Here is a 19,923-nt window from a genome sequence, read left to right on the forward strand (position 1 = left end):
AGGCTTACGAGAGCTTTGTGAAACGGGGCCCAGCAGCCTTGCTAAGCAGCTCGTGACAAGAGACTTACTTGGCAGCTCTTTCTGCCATGATAGCATCCTGATTCTCACGGTGGCCCGTTGTCATGGCAGCAATGGCTGCAGCTGTAGCAGCTTGTAGAGTTTCTACAAGACAAAGTTGTAACATATTACAACATATTACACTTCTTAAATTACACTACTCTCTAGTGTAGATCATTACTGTGTCAGATTGCACAGACTGTTCACTAACATTGTACAGGCACATTCAAGAAGTGAGTGGGTGGAGATATACATCATAGTTCTGCATGTCCCCTTCTTGTAGCATGTCAACTTTACCCATCTTCCAGCACGTCCCCTTCACTCATCTTGTAGCATGTCCCCCTGACACAAAACTCATGCACCTGAGCAACTGTATAAAAGTGAGCCTTGACGGACTGTAATGTTAGAACAGAGCCACATGACCATTCCTCACCTGAGTCAACAGACAGGAACTCAATGAGAGGCTCAATGCCCCCACACTCTGCCACAGCTGTCTGGTTGTGCGGATTCCGAACACACAACACCCGAATTGCGTTGACAGCGTTCACCAGCACATCTTCCAACTCGGAGTCCAACAGATTCACCAAAGGGGGAATTCCATCATTCTCTGCGATAACTTCCTGGTTGCCTTGGACACATGCCAGATCAGAGAGAATTATGGCTGCTCGTGATTGGATATCGTCCACCGGGGAACTGAGAAGCTGAATGAGGATTGGCCCAGCATTTGCTGTAGTGAGAGCCAGTCTTATGTCATTTTGTTCGGAGATGTTGCACAGCACTGATGCAGCGACCGACTGAACCTCCTCATTGTTCAGGTTCAGGAGGTTCACCAGGGCCTGAACACCACCTGCAGACAGGATTTCACTTTCATGTTACGCAGAAATAATGGACAGAGTTACAAGGGAGAAACTTATATGTCAGTTGATTCGGGCCATCTAAATAAAATAACATCACAAACACATTCTTTTGTATCATGCTTTGAAAAATGAATCTGTCACTTAGTGTTTAGTGACAAACCTCTTTGAAATTTGTCAGCCGTGAAACAACGTGGCTAAGTCAAAGTATACATGAGATAACACACTTCTGAACATGAGAATACAACTAAAATTGAAGTTAAAGGTCACATGCAACCAAAAAATCAAACATAATTAAAACACATTTATCACTTATTCATGACATATAATATACATTGCTGCTTTTAAAAAAACAAATAAACAAAATTATAAGCGTACAATCGCGATTCAAAAGTGCAATATTTTGTACTTGGGCTTACTTCCCCCGAAACGAAGCCCTCGGGAGACCGAACCCAGTCATAGCGGGTGGATATGCACTCGTGTGTAACGACGGCTTCCAATTGGCTGTTTCATTTGCTGATATGCTGTGGGTTCATTGTGTGTACAGAAAGATGATCTGTTTGATGGGCATGTTAGAAGTATAGCCAGTCACAAGAAAGTGAGATTCTTTATGGATAACACCTTCTTTTTGTGTACTTGATGCGTCATTTCAGTATGGATTCATATACTGTTGTCATACAAAATCATATACACTAAAAGAAGTCGTTATCCATGAAGAATGTATATAGAGATGTTGGGTTTGGAAAATACATGTTCTCTGAATTTTCGTTCGATCCAATCAAAAATTATCTCAGCAGAGATGGTGAACTGGAAACTGCCGTTCGTCCAAGTACAAAGCAGGACTTGAAGCTGACAAGAGTTTGCACCAGTTTCCGTCAGATCCAGTCATCCGAAAAAAATGAATGTAGTTTGTTTGCAACCCACAGACATAAAAACATGTCATGTGTATCACACGTGCCTAGTTACATAATGTGACAGACACGGGACTCGGGTGCACGAGTCATAAATCATCTTATTTGCTTTATGTCGTATAGTCTGATAGGTGTTAAGTTCAAATTGCACGTGGTCAATGATTGAAGCTGTGTATTGCATGTTGTCTTTAGCAGAAAGGCAGGCAGACATATAGATGTGAATAAACCAGACACTGAGCTTTCTCTGTGACAGAGACTGCTTACCACAATCAACAAGGTATTTTACGTAACGAGTAGATTATGTACTTGTTTGTGTACACAACCAAGATTAGACTACTGCCCATGACCTCAAACACTGGGCACGCATACTGTTTCAAGCTCCGCGAACATATTTACTGCACATGCGTTATGGACGCAGCGCAGCACAGCTATTGAAACCAGTTTTCCCCCCAGCGCTGGGGGGAATTTAGTGAAACGTTTGAACTCTGATTTTGCGGGCTTTTTTTTCGTCACGTTTTTTCAACATTATTAGGTGAATTGGCATTTTTTATGATTGGTTTTGGTAAGTACATACCGAAAGGTATCAGAATCTGCAAAGTTGTGTTTTACGTTGCATGAGACCTTTAAGCGCGAGAAAAAAAATCTACCTATTAGGTTTGGGACGGATAACCCGGATACCTGGGTTATAGGAGAGGACAACTTGGGAATGGGAACAGATACTGAATGGGTGGGTAATGAGATGGGTCCAAGTAACCATCTCTATACCCAGAGTGAGTGAGTTTAGTTTTCTACCTCACTCAGCAGTATTCCAGCTATATGGCGGCAGTTTGTAAATAATCAAGTTTGGACCAGACAATCCAGTGATCAACAACATGAGCATCGCTCTGTGCAATTGGGAACCAATGACATGTGTCAACTAAGTCAGCGAGCCTGACCATCCCATCCCGTCACCGTCACCCCGCCCCCAAGCACAGTCGCCTTTCTATACCCGGGCCCATTTGGATCATTATTCTCAGTTCATGATTAAAAGGCTGTACTGTCTTTGAATATTAGTGTTTAGACATCCAGTGGAAGCTGTCTAAACGGCACTTATTGGGACTGAAAAAAATATCCGGTTTGGACAAAGTGCTGGATTGTAGAGCTGATGGTAAATGTTCAAGCCATGGATGGACCTGAGATTGTATGCCGATGTTGACAACTTGCCGGATTGGACAAATGCCGGTTTTGACAGCCTCCATTCTAATTACAGTCCTTCTTTTGAATATAATACATGGCTAAGATATTGAAAAACTATATTTCAGATAAGTGGTACCTCACTAAACTGACCTGCATTCAAGATAGCCTTCCAGTGATCTTCCTTGGATGTGGACAGAACCTCCAGACATTTCACAGCACTGTCCTTCTTCATCAAGGACTCAGAGTTCAACATGGCTGACACAAACAAGAAAGAAAACACAGAATGAACATAAGATAATGTGCCAATGGAATGTACATGTACCATGGCTGACAAAATTAATCAGGGGAACACATGTGAAATAATGAATAATGAATGAATGACAATTGCATCTACGTAATCTAGTGGCAGCAGACACTGCTGAAAATATATTCGCAGCAATTGTCAGTGGCAGCAAAAGATTGAAGTAATAGTAAATAAGTAACAAAGCAAATTAGTAACAACTATCAAATGTTGTCCCGCCTGGATTTGAACTACAACTAGAGTTACCTGCCCCTGTTTCGTAGATGACAATGGCAAGCTCAGTCATTTCAGAATTTTCTAGATGAGGCAGTTTCACAAAGACAGGCTGTTCTTTTCTAATTGTGATGAAGCCATCCCTACTGGCTTTTGCGTAATCAGAGACCATATAATAGTATTAAAGTCTATTATGGTCTCTATGTAATATATGCATTTTTTATACCTATTTGCAGTGCACGAAATATGTCTAAAACCCAGTCAGACATCAGGGCTGATGGCTTAAAAATATTACCAACCCAAAATTGATTTAACCAGACCAGACATCAAGAATTCACTCAGCTCAAAATAGCTACGATTTGCACTAGAGCGTCAGGATGGCTAGCAGTAAATTTAGAAATGTAGCCTATCTTGAGGCTCAAGCCTTATTTCATACGCTGTTAGTCCTACTTTCAATACTATTGCCAGGATTCAAGAATGTAGTTAAGGTCATGTATCATTCTAGGTCCAGTTTATTCTGCCAATTCATTCTTGGCTAATCGCTGCATGTCAGTTTTGAAATCACCTGGTAAGCAGATGGATATTTAGCTGATTCGAGTTGCCAATATGACCTCTGTTACCACCTACCCACAAGGATCTCCCACACGGGGACATCTGGGTGGCTCCACTCTATCAGGTACTCCAGGATGTTGGTGTGGAAGCGCAGCGCCGCCAAGTTCACCATGCCATTGTTGTCCCCGTCCATCTTGGTAATGTCAGCACCGAGCAAGATGAGACACTGCACTGCTGACAGAGCGCCAGAACTTGCCGCCAGTAGAAGAGGGGATGACCGCATCCTGGAACCAATGGATTTATTATCCTTATTTTGACAACTTTGTTAATAAACAGAATATTTTATTTGTGCCCATATCATACTATGTTTACAAAACTTGTGCATGAATTCGGACCTACATCCCTCACTCACACTCAGGAAATTCCAACATTTAGGCACTCATGATGTAAACACAGTATGACATGGGCACTCATTGTCAGTATCCTCTATATTTCACCACCAAATGTTTTCTGATTGGCTGATACCATACTCTTTTAATATTTTCAGTGTACCCCTCTTACAAGAAAGTAACATTTTCTGTGTATCCAACTGAGAATGCAGAACTCATTTAGTACGCCTTGGTAGTAATTCCTGATATCAAATAAACCTGTATCACTTATGATGCACAGAAACTACTGATGTTATGTAAATGCAAATCGATGGAAGGGAGATAACTCTATATCTGTTTTTCTTGCCATCTACAAAACCTAGTAATGGCAACAAAACGTTTCATACCTGTCCTTAAAAAAAATCAAAATTAACACTGCGGTGTTCAGTAAGATAAATATGTTCACTGGTCATGATGGGAGTCTCGCGGCTCAGGGAACATAAACAAACCTCAAGGGTACATGAGCCCATGGACCCCGAGGGACCAGTGAACAACGTATTTATCTCACCGAACACCAAAATTTTAATTTTGAACTGTTTGAATTACTTCTGTCAAATGCGAGTCGAATCGCCATTTTGCAAACGACACAAGGTAAACAGATTTAGAGTGATCTCCCTGCCATCGATTTTCAATGGCAAAACATCAGTAATTTCCGTGCTTGATGCATGATTCAATGTTATTAGAGACAAAGAAGTACTACCATGAAGCATCAGAAGAGTTCGTAATTCCCAGCGGTGTACATTGAAAATAATACATCGCCTGTAAGCGGGGTACATTGAAAATAATAGAATAGCGCTTAGCCAATCAGAAGGCGACATTCATGTGTGAGGTAAGATAAAGGTTGATGTATCCTCAGAGAGGGTACGACTCATGAAGGTCCCGGGGTAGAATAGGCCTTCAGCAACCCATGCTTGCCATAAAGGCAACTCAACTTGTTGTAAGAGGTTGGGTGGTCACGTTCGCTGACTTGGTTGACACATGTTATCGGTTTCCGATTCCGCAGATCAATGCTCATGTTGTTGATCACTGGATTGTCTAGTCCAGGCTCAATTATTTACAGACCGCCGCCATATAGCTGGAATATTGCTGAGTGCGGCGTAAAACTCAACTCACTCACTCACTCACACATAGAGGGTACATCAACCCATGTCCCCATGTTGACCAGTGAACAACTTATTATTTACTACCTTACCACCAAGCTTTAACATAGATGCACTTACTCGTTCTTGGTGGTCAGTTCCAGAAGCCCAGTGTTTTTGCGTATCATCAGTCTGATGATGGACTCATGGTCAAAGAAAGCAGCATGATGAATGGGTGCCCAGCCATCTTGGTCAGTGGCAAGGATATTGGCGTAGTTGGACAGAAGACATGACACAGCGTCGAGGGCACCACACCGAGCAGCCACATGTAGAGCTGTCGGACCTGTGTACAGATACTAGCTGCATACAACAGTTTATATACACATCAGAACCAGCTTATCTTATGTCACTGACTGTGATCACTTGAAATTTGGTTTTAACTCCGTTTTTCAAACACTAGTTCTAATTTACTGGCTTAAACTTTGACAGGATTCAACAGATTCCAAATTTTAGTACCTATCTTAATGTTTATGTTAATTCATATAATGTTTAGTATTTCCTGTATTCCAATCTCTTCTGGATTGCCTGAATGGAATCACTCAGGTTAAAGATGAGTAGACACAGTGGGTTAATACAGATGATATGATATTGTGGTTAGTGAAACGTGGTAAAAGTATGTCTGGGTTTGGCTGCAAAGTAGCACAATCTACAGACATAATGGGCTGAAAAACATAATAACGAAAAATCAAAACATCTTTGATAAAGATGGAAATGAACACCTTTGTCTCATCTGTTACATATTGTAGGAGATATGCATAGATTTCCATGACAACATAACAAAGGGCAGATAGCTGACATGCTGTACTACGAGAATATTCAGCACTCTGTGGTACCTTCTAATATTACAAACATTAAGTCCATTACGTTAAGTTTTTCTTCTCATGTCAACCTTGTTCCTCATAAAATATAAACAAAACTTCAGTATCATAATTACTATTTTAACATTACATAAAATCATTCTAACAATCAGTAAGACAAAATCAAATTGAAATTAATGTGTTATATACTAATGTAGTGCAGTGTTGTGCATGTGTGCATTGCAGTCCCTCTTCACAAGGTGCAGGTGCCCTTCATTCCCAAGTGCAAGACATTGTTGGACATGCCCCCTTCCATGCAGTGTTCATGCTGTAGCCGACTCACATCCTTGTTACATGTACACATGCTATAACAGTGTCGCATTGTTTGGGTCAGTGTTTCAGGACAGTTATTGAAATATAAACTTGAAATTACATATTACATTATTGTTACATTATTGTTAGCTGAAAAAATATTAAACATAGAAATGTGGAACCAAATGGAAGATATTACAATTCCCATATCATTCTCAACAGCGAACAGTGAACCTTGAGAATATCAGGGACTGGTGTTCTTGAAAACATAATTAATCTCTTAATCAAAATTGTGTGAATAATTCTTCTTGTTCCCACTTAAACCATTGTCATTGTCAAGTTTGTACAGCAATTTGACAAATTAGATTACTTTTATAAAGTTTTATATTTTGCTGTCTCCCTTGGTTCCACATACTCAAAATGAACATATGTATCTTACCTCGTCGCTGTGTATATGAAACTATATTGAAACACAGGCGTCAGTCACCCTCAATATTGCAATATTTACAACAAAAAATACCAATCTCCGCAATAACTCATCCCTTATTTTCCTTAAATTAATCTAGAAAAGTACATTTTACCTGTGGGACATACTGCTCCTGGGTTGTTCATGGTAGTTTTGTGAATTGCCTAAGGCCCAGTCCAATATTTGACGTATATGGAAATATTCTCTCAAGTCTCTTGACTCTCCACATGATTTATGGCCATCCCTATCTGACAGATCTACAGCACTATAGGGGTTCATAACTGTATATTGTGAGCCACATTGTAAAACATATAAAACATCAGGGTGAGCAATGCAGAGATACAAGAAGTCAGGCTCAAATTTACCCAATATTCATCACTGTTGATAGACATAAGTGTCCTGTAAACTGTCAAACATCTTTTCAAAAAGAACTGAATAAGTCTATGTTTAGTGACCTTTATTGTGCAAATATAAGTTCAATGCTTAGGAAATGAGGTGAGAAGTAGCAGACATTCCATGGGTATGTACAGAACAGTAGTAGTTGTTATCACGATGGGAGTTATGGCTCCTTCTGAGAACTCTTCGTACATGAAAACAGTCAAATAAGCCACCATGATGTTTGTGCTTTAAGATGAAATACAATACATAAAAGGCCATTTTCCAAATATAACTGATATCAAGTAGTTTCCAGGAATATACTGGTATGGTAAGAATCTGTCAGTTTTGACAGTTGTATTTGTTATAATATAGTACAGAAGTCTATCCCAAACTGCTTTTAAACCAGTCATACAGGAATGTTCCTGACAGATCATAAAATTTTCGAGTCCTGTGCTGGGATTTTAACCACAGACTTTCTGATTCAAAGTTGGACACCATGTCCACTTGACCAAAGAGGACAACCCTGTCAGCTAACTGACAAGGTGAGGATGTCACCTGTGGGAAGACTCCACACCATGCTATATATCGATGTCTCAGTGTTTTAATTAGCTTAGAACCAGCCATTGACCTGTAGCTTTATCTTACACTGTCACTTACTACTTGACCTCCATACAGAGTATCAGGTGTGTTCAAACATGTGGCCCACATACAGCCGTTAACAAGTTTAACATCATAGAAAAGAACAATGACATGTTTTTAGTTTTAAGATACACATCCATTCAGATATTTGATTGTTAAAATGGTGGCATGTTCTTTTGTCAGACAAGTCACATTCTGCAATGGTTAATAATATTGGACATGCAACCAGCTTGTCATGTTCCAGTCATTTGACACCATCTTCATTCACACTGTTTCTATACCTATATGAATACGGCATTAACATCCAGCGGAATATGATGATAAGAGCTGTTATTTAGTGACTACCCTTAAAAGCGGCCTTCGTCAGTTGCAAATCTTGTAAGACTCAATAAACTCCTTTCCCCAAACCTAAGGTATTTTCAATGGGTTTCTTCTCAAACAACAAAAAATATTCCCATTAAAGGCTTGATACATGCAAGTCACATTCACACAACATGATACTGTAAACGGTGATTAAAATCAGGTCGCAGGGCCTGCTACCATGAAACAAAATGACATGACACTACAGGTCAGACTGACCTTTAATCTGACCAGTCACTGTATTGCCTTCCAGCCCAGAAATGTAACCATCTGATTTTTTTAAGTGTGCAACCTCAAAATGCTGACAGATGAAAATCTGAATGAGTATTATGGGCTCTATGATGTATGCAAAGTCTACCTCTTGCTTTCGTGGGATAAATATTTGAATGATGCAATGAAATGGAACAGACATTACACAGCCAGTAGGAAATCATCTTCAACAGGCCTGCCTAAGTAACTGAAGGAATTAAGTCAAATTTGAAGGAACTGCATCTCAAATGTAAACAAACGCAGCCAACTCGCGAAACAATTGCAGCAATATGGGTAGTTTAGCGGTAATTACATAAACATATCGGAAGCAATGTCGGTAATGCTTGAAACACGCTCGGCAATCGTTGGAGATTTCTTGGCTCCATTCCGTGATTTGTTGGTCACGTCATGAAACTCACACATCTAAACATGGCGTCACTGGAAGGAGCACCCGTCTTGGTGAGTTTTGTTTTAATAGTTTGTACTGTTTTCATTTTTATAATTATCCATGTTTGACAACTGGGCACATTAAATGCGTTTAGGTATGAGGTATTGTCGAAGCTACGGATTTTTTCTTTAGGAAAAGATCATCACTGCAAAAGAACGTCATAAGTCATGCCCCTAGAGGTTGTTTACGTCTGAACATCGGACAAAGACAAAGATAGCAGTTGCAGCTGCGAAAGTTTGTTTGCAGAGTGACTCAGATTTGGGGGAAATCATAGAGACAAGTTGACGATCTGACACTTTTATAAAAATACATACTAGAACTCATTCTACCTCTTTCAGAGTACCTCTGCCTCAACTGTGTTCCCAAGTTAAGTTGGTCAGATATTTTAAAAAGCGAAATTGAGTTGTGATTGGTATGCTCAACTTTCCAGCATACAGACCTGATTGGATGAAAAAACCAGCCAAGGGAGATAATACATTCACCGAGCTGAGTCGTAGATGCCCCCAGGGTATAGTGAAGACTTATCGAAATGAATACCCTGGAGATATTGAGGATGGTAGGAAATGCAAACACATGTATCTATTTGCCCCTTCAGAATTTTCCATTTTTTTTATCAGTTTTCAAATTTAGACCAAAATGTTTTCAAGCCTTGTGTTTACTGGAATTCAATGATTCAGTTTGAAACGTGTCACATATCTCACAGATGGTGCTTCCTGACTGACTAATGGCACCATCATTTCATGGTCAAAGTTTGGAAATTGCACACAATTTTATAGATAAATCTTGTTAGTATTTCTTATCCTTTAATGTTTATCTGCATAATCCTATGAAACAGCAGGTTTTGTTTGATACCTTTTGAGTTGTACACATACTGTACTGGCAAATATCAATTGCCTTTTTAACAGTATCAGCAGATACGGTGATGGTATTTGACTGACACGAAACTATTGACCAATGGTAAGTAAATTGAATTCTAAAAACACAAAAAAAGAAAGAAATTCACTGAAGAAGTTGGAGATCCACAATACACAACAGCAACAGCAGGGCAAGAACATTGAAAGCTGTGACACTTACATGCAGTGAAGCCAGGGAGTGAGGTCAAGGACATTCTGTTCATCTACCATGGGGAAGGGCAAGGTGAAATACTGTGGCTCATCCTCACCAGTCAGGGGAATATTACACATGCCATACTTACAGCTCTTAAGTCTACACTGGCAAACTCTAACATGCTCTATGACCCTCTCTGGGGTCTGTGATGTCTGCTTCTGTTCCATGAGTCCTAGCTACAAGATGCCTACAACTCTTTCATTACATACTTGTCACAGTGAAGTAATTGCTTGTCAATTGGATCACAGTGTATACATGCAGAAAGACGCAATATATATGTGATTAAATCATAAAGTGCTACCTTTCATTTTGTTTTGTCCATCAGTCATATGTCATTCTAATAGGTAGTTGTATTAACACTGATCCATATAGATAAATACATGTAGTCTATTCTTCAACGACTGACATGAAATATAGAAAAAGTAGATCATATTAATACGTTTTCATGGAGGAAATTATCCTATGACTTTAGGAAAAGAAGAGATTTGGGGGAGGGGGACTGGATGGACATCAGGACAGGACAGAAGGGGATTAAGGTGGGGAGAGTGATGGCACAGGGGGGAGAGAGATGAAGAGGAAGGGAGGGGCAAAGTATGGAGAGGAAGGGAGGGTCAGAGTAAGGAGAGGAAGTGGGGACAGAGTAAGGAGAGGAAGGGATATGGAGAGGAAGGGAGGGTCAGAGTAAGGAGAGGAAGGGAGGGTCAGAGTAAGGAGAGGAAGGGAGGGGTAGAGTAAGGAGAGGAAGGGAGGGGTAGAGTAAGGAGAGGAAGGGAGGGAGATGGAGAGGAAGGGAGGGGCTGAGTAAGGAGAGGAAGGGAGGGGCAGAGTAAGGAGAGGAAGGGAGTGAGATGGAGAGGAAGGGAGGGTCAGAGTAAGGAGAAGAAGGGAGAGGCAGAGTAAGGAGAGGAAGGGAGGGTCAGAGTAAGGAGAGGAAGGGAGAGGCAGAGTAAGGAGAGGAAGGGAGGGTCAGAGTAAGGAGAGGAAGGGAGAGGCAGAGTAAGAAGAGGAAGGGAGGGAGATGGAGAGGAAGGGAGGGGAAGAGTAAGGAGAGGAAGGGAGGGTCAGAGTGAGGAGAGGAAGGGAGGGAGATGGAGAGGAAGGGAGGGTCAGAGTAAGGAGAGGAAGGGAGAGGCAGAGTAAGGAGAGGAAGGGAGGGACAGAGTAAGGAGAGGAAGAGAGGGACAGAGTAAGGAGAGGAAGGATGGGAGTTAAAGCAGGGTTTGAAGGAAAGTGATGATGGAGGGGCAAAGGAGATTGTAGATTGGGGTGGATCAGGATGGAAGGATGGGGATGGAGTAGGGGAGGGCCAAGCCAGATCTGGGTGTGTCCACACTGTGATAGTTACACATGTTTAGCAGCAGTGATTGTGGATAGTTGCGGTGATCAGCGTTGACCCCTTGCTGACTAACAGCATCACCATGGTTACCTTCACTTTCGGTCTCTCCTGGTTAGCATGGCAACAAATACAATGGGATGTAGTATATAGATTCCATGTACACACACTGCTGTGTCAGACACACCCATCAAAACCGATGGCACTTTAAACAGTACAAGTCATATCTGGACAAACAAACTAAGATCCAAACTTTACTTACATATATATTAAGACTGCTCAAATCAAATCAGTTCAATTCAATTGCAAAAATGAGAAGAAAAATGGTAATTATATCCCCTGGTACAAGCTTTGATGGCAGAATCCTGTTCTTTCAGATTGGCACCACACTTTCATGTGTTATATCAATTACACACATGTAAGAAAGTGAAGCACCACAACCTTACAGGTATATATCATGTGTTTCCATGTAGATTTGGGAAGCGTTTACACACGACCATCATATGAAATAGTTTCAAAGGTGCACAAGCCAGCAGGACTTTTGTCTGAGAATCTATGAAGCCCTCCTCAAGTCTAACAAGCCCTGATATTGTCAATAAATTCTAAAAGAAAGCATTTGTTTGTGTATTGGATTTAGTTCACTCTGAAGTCTGTAAATGCTATGCTCACAAAACAGAGAAATACTGAGGTTTTAACTAAAACATATGTTTTCAACAGGCCAAATGGGCTTGCTTGCAATATTTTCTATTGACCTGATTGTAAGGCAACTAGTAGTTGTCTGGCATGCAGGCAGCTATTTCGATCACTGCACATGAATGACACTAATCATGTTTAATGAAAATGCCCCCAGTCATGGGTGAACTACAGGAGGAGCACGTACAATGTGGGTGACCGTCCCTAAAAGACACAGTCAGTGTCTTCCCACACCCCCCAACATGTCGCACAAAATCAATGACCCCCTCTCCCCCTTGCCACATTTTTTAAGCATAATTGTTTATGCTTAAACAACCCCACTTCATAAATCATATGAATGGTCCCTTATAATGCAATAAAGCAAAGGAGTAGACTGAACAGAAACTCATAACCTATCACCATGGGTACAAAACATGTATGAGATAATACAATCATTGTATGGAGAAACCTTCGTATTCCTAAGAATTCATATCTTTGATCGTAGCCAATGTGTTAAGAATGGGCTTAAGAAGTTTGTAGAACTACGAACGTTTCAAGAATAGCTAGCCTGGGCTTTGAAGCATGCCTCTCTGTTAACAGGTCAACATGACATCAGTAATCAAGCAGACCATAGATGTCCAGGTAAACAGTGTCCAGACACACAAGGTTGTTACTTGTGAAAATACACTGACCAGCAGGTTCTCACTTAAACAAGGATTTTTCTGGGACACTGACTGGTTAGAGTCCGAACAAAATCGTAAACATTATATTCAAATTCAAATTTGACAATGATACAGAAAAGAGTCTTATCAAAAGTTGATGGATAACTGCATTCAGCAAAGTCCCCACCAGACTGTAACATATAGTAAAGATTGACTTGGTGATACGTGTGTGTACAGACAAAAGCCACCCACCAGTAGACAGGATGTTGTTCCGGCGGACATTGACATCCATGGACTGAAGGAGGAGGATGGCAATGACCTGGGGTCGGTTGTTCATGGCAGCATGATGGAGGAGAGAGAGGCCATGTTCGTCCTGTTTCCCCAACCTGGATGCCGGCATCTTGCGACAGAGCGTCATGAACATGGCTACAAGGCCACGCTGGGCGGCTGCCTTCAGTCCTGACACTGGTGACTGAGGAAACATGTAGTGAGTGAGTAAAGTCATGGAGCAATGACATACTATCAAACAAACGACTGACCTTGTCTTTAAAACAAAGATATATACTGAACAGCAAAAAAAATGAAACTCTTCTTTTTTGTCAACTTTTTGAATAGAAGACATAAACATGAAGGCTTATTTATCATAAGTTTTCAATTTTTTTCTAAATGTGCGTTTCTTTTCCTGTTCAGTATATATAAAGAAAATAACTATGGGCAGGCCTACCTTATACTTTATGGCTTTCTTGTAACCAAAGTACTTCTTGAACTGTTCATGGAGGTTGATGTCATTGATGGGAAGTTTCTTTGGTTTCAGTCCACTTATGGCTTCTGAGTAGGAGCGAACCCACAGAGGCTTGTGTGGGTTTTGTCCATAGTACGTCTCCAGCTCGATCGTCAACACATGGTATCTGAGGAACCGTCATTAATCATAATGTAACTACCCAACATGTCCAGGTTTCATCCATAACACAGTGCCATCAGTGCTACATTGAAGGATATGTAAGTTACACAGTGCCATCAGTGCTACATTGAAGGATATGTAAGTTACACAGTGCCATCAGTGCTACATTGAAGGATATGTAAGTTACACAGTGCCATCAGTGCTACATTGAAGGATATGTAAGTTACACAGTGCCATCAGTGCTACATTAAAGGATATGTAAGTTACACAGTGCCATGAGTGCTACGTTGAAGGATCTGTAAGTTACACAGTGCCATCAGTGCTACATTGAAGGATATGTAAGTTACACAGTGCCATCAGCGCTACATTGAAGGATCTGTAAGTTACACAGTGCCATGAGTGCTACGTTGAAGGATCTGTAAGTTACACAGTGCCATCAGTGCTACACTGAAGGATATGTAAATTACACAGTGCCATCAGTGCTACATTGAAGGATATGTGAGTTACACCATGGTGTGTTGCTATCAGGTCAAATGGATGTCAAGTGTGTGAAATCAGAAGGTTTCTCCTGACCTAGAAGTCTGCCCATCGAGGTCTGTTCTTGTAAATCTGGACACCTTAAATCTAATCCCTTGACTAACATGTTTAAAGCACCATGTTTAACAGTGTAGGAGTGTTTCACTAGTTTGTCAGTGATACTCAGTACAAACATATCACATACTGATAGGACAGTTACCATGGAGGCAGAAAATATTCACATTTACTTGATTTGTCAAGAAAGGGGAAAAAAACAGTTTGGGGAATGCTTAAGGTGAATTGACATTGTCTTTCTCATAAATGTCCTGTTTCCAACATTCATCTGTTGAATGGGCAATAGGTAGCTCTGAAATAATCTCACAAAAAGTAAAGAAGCTGAGATCCATAAATAGGTTCTTTTAAAATCCAACAGATTAGATAAGACTCGATAACTGAGAAGTTTACCATCAAACCCAGCTTCAGTACATATCATGATACATGAGTCACGATACAACATGTGTATCAATAACTTATATGTGACATCATTAAGTAAGGCCATCTAAGTTAACACCTGCATGGAAACTTACAAAATGAAGTCAGTATTACTTGTTGAAAATCTGTTTAAAATACAAATACAAATCTAAGCATACTTATATGGATCACTTCTGCAGTATGCATCACCATGACTGTAAAACTGACAGTCTACCAAACCACGAGGACAAGAAAATGTACGATGCAACAACATACCTTTTTCCATTGATCTCGACCATGGTGGTGGCAGTGTGCTCCGGGTACACCTGGTCCGGTTCCAGGAGTTTGTAAAGATAGGTCAAGGCCTCCGATCTGGCAGCTTCATAGCACATGGAGAACTCCTTCCCAGCTTCCTCCATCGGGGAGGTCTCAAGGTCAAACAGAATACCTGAAAACAACACCAGTCTCTGGTGATAACCTCATACATCTCTTTTCTCTCTTTGTGTTTCGCACATACAGACACTGATGTAAGCAACACTGTATAATGGTGACATCGAAGCAAACCCACTCACTCATGTATGTCTTTTGTTTAATGCCACATTTATTCAAACTCAGTAATATTAAACCTTCAGGCCAGGTATTGTAAACAATCTAGTCTGTACCATACAATTTGATGATCCAGTCTGGGCCATACAATCCAGAGATCCAGTCAGAACAATACAATCCAGTGATCCAATCTGGATACACTCATTAAGTTCTTATTTTTGCAGAATTTCTGTCAATTCACTATTTTCGAAATTAAGAACAATAACAAATTCCACCCGACACATATCTCCATGATACTGGGATAAATATGCTGCAGCCATTCACTGCCATAGTAAGAGGGAAGTGAATCACTGCACACTCGTTATGGGACGACTTTGTTCTAAACATTGTGTCATTCAAGTTAATATTCATCTATGATGCAGGATTTAGCATGAAGACTCGTTTCAGGACCTTGCCATATAGGAATACAAAATGAGAATATATGCAGACAACCCATCCTTCTAGCTTATGTAGATAACCCATCCTTTTAGCATATGTAGATAACCTAACCTGCTACCACATGTTGATAACCTAACTTTCTAGCATATGTTGATAACCTAACCTTCTAGCATACGTAGATAACCTAACCTTCTGGCATATGTAGATAACCCATCCTTCTACCATATGTAGATAACCCATCCTTCTACCATATGTAGATAACCCATCCTTCTAGCATGTGAGATAACCCATCCTTCTACCATATGTAGATAACCCATCCTTCTAGCTTATGTAGATAACCCATCCTTCTACCATATGTAGATAACCCATCCTTCCAGCATATGTAGATAACCCATCCTTCTACCATATGTAGATAACCCATCCTTCTAGCTTATGTCGATAAGCTAATGTTCTAAGGATGTGTTATTCATCAGGCTGCCAAATAAAGGACTGCCTGATCATCTGACTGCCAAATAAAGCACTGTCTGATCATCTGACTGCCAAATAAAGCACTGTCTGATCATCAGACTGCCAAATAAAGGACTGCCTGATCATCTGACTGCCATATAAAGCACTGTCTGATCATCTGACTGCCAAATAAAGCACTGTCTGATCATCAGACTGCCAAATAAAGGACTGTCTGATCACCTGACTGCCAAACAAAGGACTGTCTGATCATCAGACTGCCAAATAAAGGACTGTCTGATCATCAGACTGCCAAATAAAGGACTGTCTGATCACCAGACTGCCAAACAAAGGATTGTCTGATCATCAGACTGCCAAATAAAGGACTGTCTGATCACCAGACTGCCAAACAAAGGACTGTCTGATCATCAGACTGCCAAATAAAGGACTGCCTGATCATCAGACTGCCAAACAAAGGACTGTCTGATCATCAGACTGCCAAACAAAGGACTGTCTGATCATCAGACTGCCAAACAAAGGACTGTCTGATCATCAGACTGCCAAACAAAGGACTGTCTGATCATCAGACTGCCAAACAAAGGACTGTCTGATCATCAGACTGCCAAACAAAGGACTGTCTGATCATCAGACTGCCAAATAAAGGACTGTCTGATCATTACATTTATTACATTAATTGGAATCCCCTATCCAGGATCAGTGGTTATAGGTGAATGGGTAAGCGCGTGGTCTTTGTGTTCAAAGTCACTTTTACCATTAGTCCAGTTGAAGCACTTTAAAAAGGAATGTATTTCAACAGGGTATGTATGTCTCTCAACACTCACCTCCATGAAGATGAAAATAATGGTTTCCAAATGAGAAGTTTTTGCATTTGAAATCTTGACCAAGAATCAGGGGAGGTAAGTCTCTCTCCGTGCGGCACTCATCTCCTGTAAGACATGGGATTAGAGAGAACTCATTTTGATTAGCAGTCTTTGCTATGATATCAAAAGCTGCAGTTCATGAAAGAGAATTATTTGGAAGAATAAGTAAATATACTACTCAAAAGAAGCTAACAACACCAGATTCTCTCATACAATTCTAGTTAAACAGTCATGACACATCTTAGTCTGGGAAACGTAGGAAAATATGGGCTTTCTGATTTTGAGTAGAGAAATCATCTCATCAGGCAAAGTATTGTTGGAACAGAACTGTGACATCCAGAACAATGGATGAAGACACAGACACATCTCAAACATTCAAAATCATAAAGACAAATGATACAAATCTGCTAAGCAGCAAGAAGCAAGATTTACAGTACTAAGTGAGAATTACTGAACAGATAAAGTACAAATATGCTTGTCCATAAGGGTAATATTTTCATATTTTCTCCATGAACAAACCAATGGCCCTATGCTAATGGGACTCACCCGCCATAGAAGGCAGCAGTCTGTTGATGTTGGGTATTCGCATCCTCTTCTTCAGCCCAATCAGAAATGGAGTCATGAAACTAATAAACTTTAGGAGTTCAATTTGTCGTTTAATCTCGAGTTTGTTTGGCAATGCAGTTTTTATCATTTCTTCATGAAGCTGAAGTCGTGTCTTAATCCTCTCGTAGCCCGTGTGATCAATGCGATCATCCAACAGTTTCACAATGCTGGACACTGCCCAGTCAGCATCTACTATGTACATGTCCTTGTGATGGGACACGGCATTCTGGGAAAATGTCATTCTCATCGTGAGCTCATCAACATGACTCATGAAAAAACGACCTTCCTGAATCATGTCTGTGTCCCCAGGTTGTTCAACAGGTAGGTTGTCGTAGGCTGTGGAATAGTCTGGATCTTTGGTGATGTCCATCAAGCCTGGAAGAGGCATCTGTTTTATTATGGGATTCACTGGTGCTGAAGGTCACTTGGAACATTTAGATCAACAATTGGGGCTTAAACATCATTAAAATGTAAGGTGAAACATTTCCATATTTTCAATTACATAACAATGCCCTGACTTCTGTATTATGCCTGTTTTCTAAGAATCAAGGGAAGACAACTCAGACTAAAGACAGGCTAAAGCACAAACTTTGCTGCAAGATTTAATTGTTTTCATGGTCATAAAGGGACACTCAATGGATGGCAAAAGAGGACATGCTCGCTTTAGTTATTGAAACAATGGGCAGTTAAATTAATCTTCCATTTTACCATTTCCCCTGCCCGCTAATGCAGGAATTGTTTGTTTTAGTTTTTTGGCTGATATAGTTCTGACATTAGTATCAATTTGAATTCTGGGTTTTCAAACAACTGCAATGTTTCTGACGCTGCTGGCCCTTCATCCAACAAACCAATGATGGGGTGAAAAGGCCTTTTCAGATATGGCTCTCCACTTTTCTTTGTTATGTTCCACTGATTTCACTGATCAAATCTGCATCAGAAACATTTTATTATCATAAGCACATACCATGATGAGGTTGACTTACAACCCCTCATGAGCTATGCTATAGTTAACTGTGAAAGGTTCTTACCCATGCGAACACAACCACATCCTAAGTGAGAGATACCTACCAGCACTGGTGAACTCTGTCAGAAGTGGCTTCTTCGTTTCAGGATTCCCGTTAGGATCAATATCCAAATTAGATCGCCATCGCTCAGAAAACTTTATCCGTTTATCTTTAGGTATGTAGGCACCATGCCACAGTGCTTTCAACATGTAGTCCACACTTACAAGCACCTGCCCCACCTTAGTGTCCAGATAGGCTGGAGGGAGCTGGCAAGATGTACTTTTGTCATAGTTTGCCTCCAAAGCTATAAGTGGTGTCTGGTGCATAACAAATATCCCATAGGTCAGTTCCTTCACAATCTGATGAAGCTCCCGGTAGTCAAGAGGCTGATTCTCAGCAACATCTGCATCTTCAGGGAAGAGAATCATGCTGTGATTTGAACCTGTAGGGTTGATATTTGTTATGAGTCCAACAGGAGGGTCTGTTGGTAGCCGGAAATCTTCATTAGACAACATCCAGTGCGTGGACGAGTGAGCCAACAGTTCCTGGCAGTCATAGCGGTCAAATTTCTCAAAGTAGTTTGAAGCCTGACGCGCACTTTGTTGTGCAAGGATATCCTCCTCAGAGGGACCCTGATCGTTTTTAGGATTAGGCATTGCACTTTTATTCATTGACATATTAGCTGTCACAAGCAGTCTTCAGTCCAAAAGGAACAAATTCCTGCAACATCAAATACAGACAAGTAGAGATAACAAAAGATGGAATGGAACCTTTATGCAATATTTGTAAAATTTCTAATTCTTTTTCACTATTTTTTGATATTTCTACTTTATAAACCTAATGAAAATACACATCTTTGGTTAACAAAAAAGTACATGCTTTCTTGTGGTCCATATAAAAAGTATTACACTTTTAGTAAGATTATTTCTACATTCATTGCATTATTACTACAGATATTATTTCATCAGATTTACCCAAGCAAGTTCAATTACATTTAAAACATTTACGGAAATCTTGAGCTTTTTCCACATATATTTGTTCTGACTGGAACCACCTGTCTAG

General features: G+C 40.4%; 1 protein-coding gene across 1 annotated transcript in view; it reads right to left on the bottom strand.

The window, feature by feature from the left end:
• LOC137255522 (ankyrin and armadillo repeat-containing protein-like) overlaps positions 1–19,538 on the bottom strand; it is a 28,610-nt gene extending 9,072 nt beyond the window's left edge. The window contains exons 1-11 of the mRNA XM_067792954.1: positions 18,926–19,538; positions 17,798–18,232; positions 17,213–17,317; positions 15,219–15,390; positions 13,779–13,962; positions 13,307–13,526; positions 5,713–5,914; positions 4,140–4,348; positions 3,149–3,253; positions 491–904; positions 69–162 (exon numbers count right to left, since the gene is read on the bottom strand). Coding sequence (XP_067649055.1) covers positions 69–162; positions 491–904; positions 3,149–3,253; positions 4,140–4,348; positions 5,713–5,914; positions 13,307–13,526; positions 13,779–13,962; positions 15,219–15,390; positions 17,213–17,317; positions 17,798–18,232; positions 18,926–19,538 — 2,753 coding nt within the window. The remainder of the gene's footprint in view (positions 1–68; positions 163–490; positions 905–3,148; positions 3,254–4,139; positions 4,349–5,712; positions 5,915–13,306; positions 13,527–13,778; positions 13,963–15,218; positions 15,391–17,212; positions 17,318–17,797; positions 18,233–18,925) is intronic.
• Positions 19,539–19,923: the final 385 nt, after the last annotated feature.

Source organism: Haliotis asinina, chromosome 11 (assembly GCF_037392515.1).
Source record: "Haliotis asinina isolate JCU_RB_2024 chromosome 11, JCU_Hal_asi_v2, whole genome shotgun sequence".
Classification (NCBI taxonomy): domain Eukaryota; kingdom Metazoa; phylum Mollusca; class Gastropoda; order Lepetellida; family Haliotidae; genus Haliotis; species Haliotis asinina.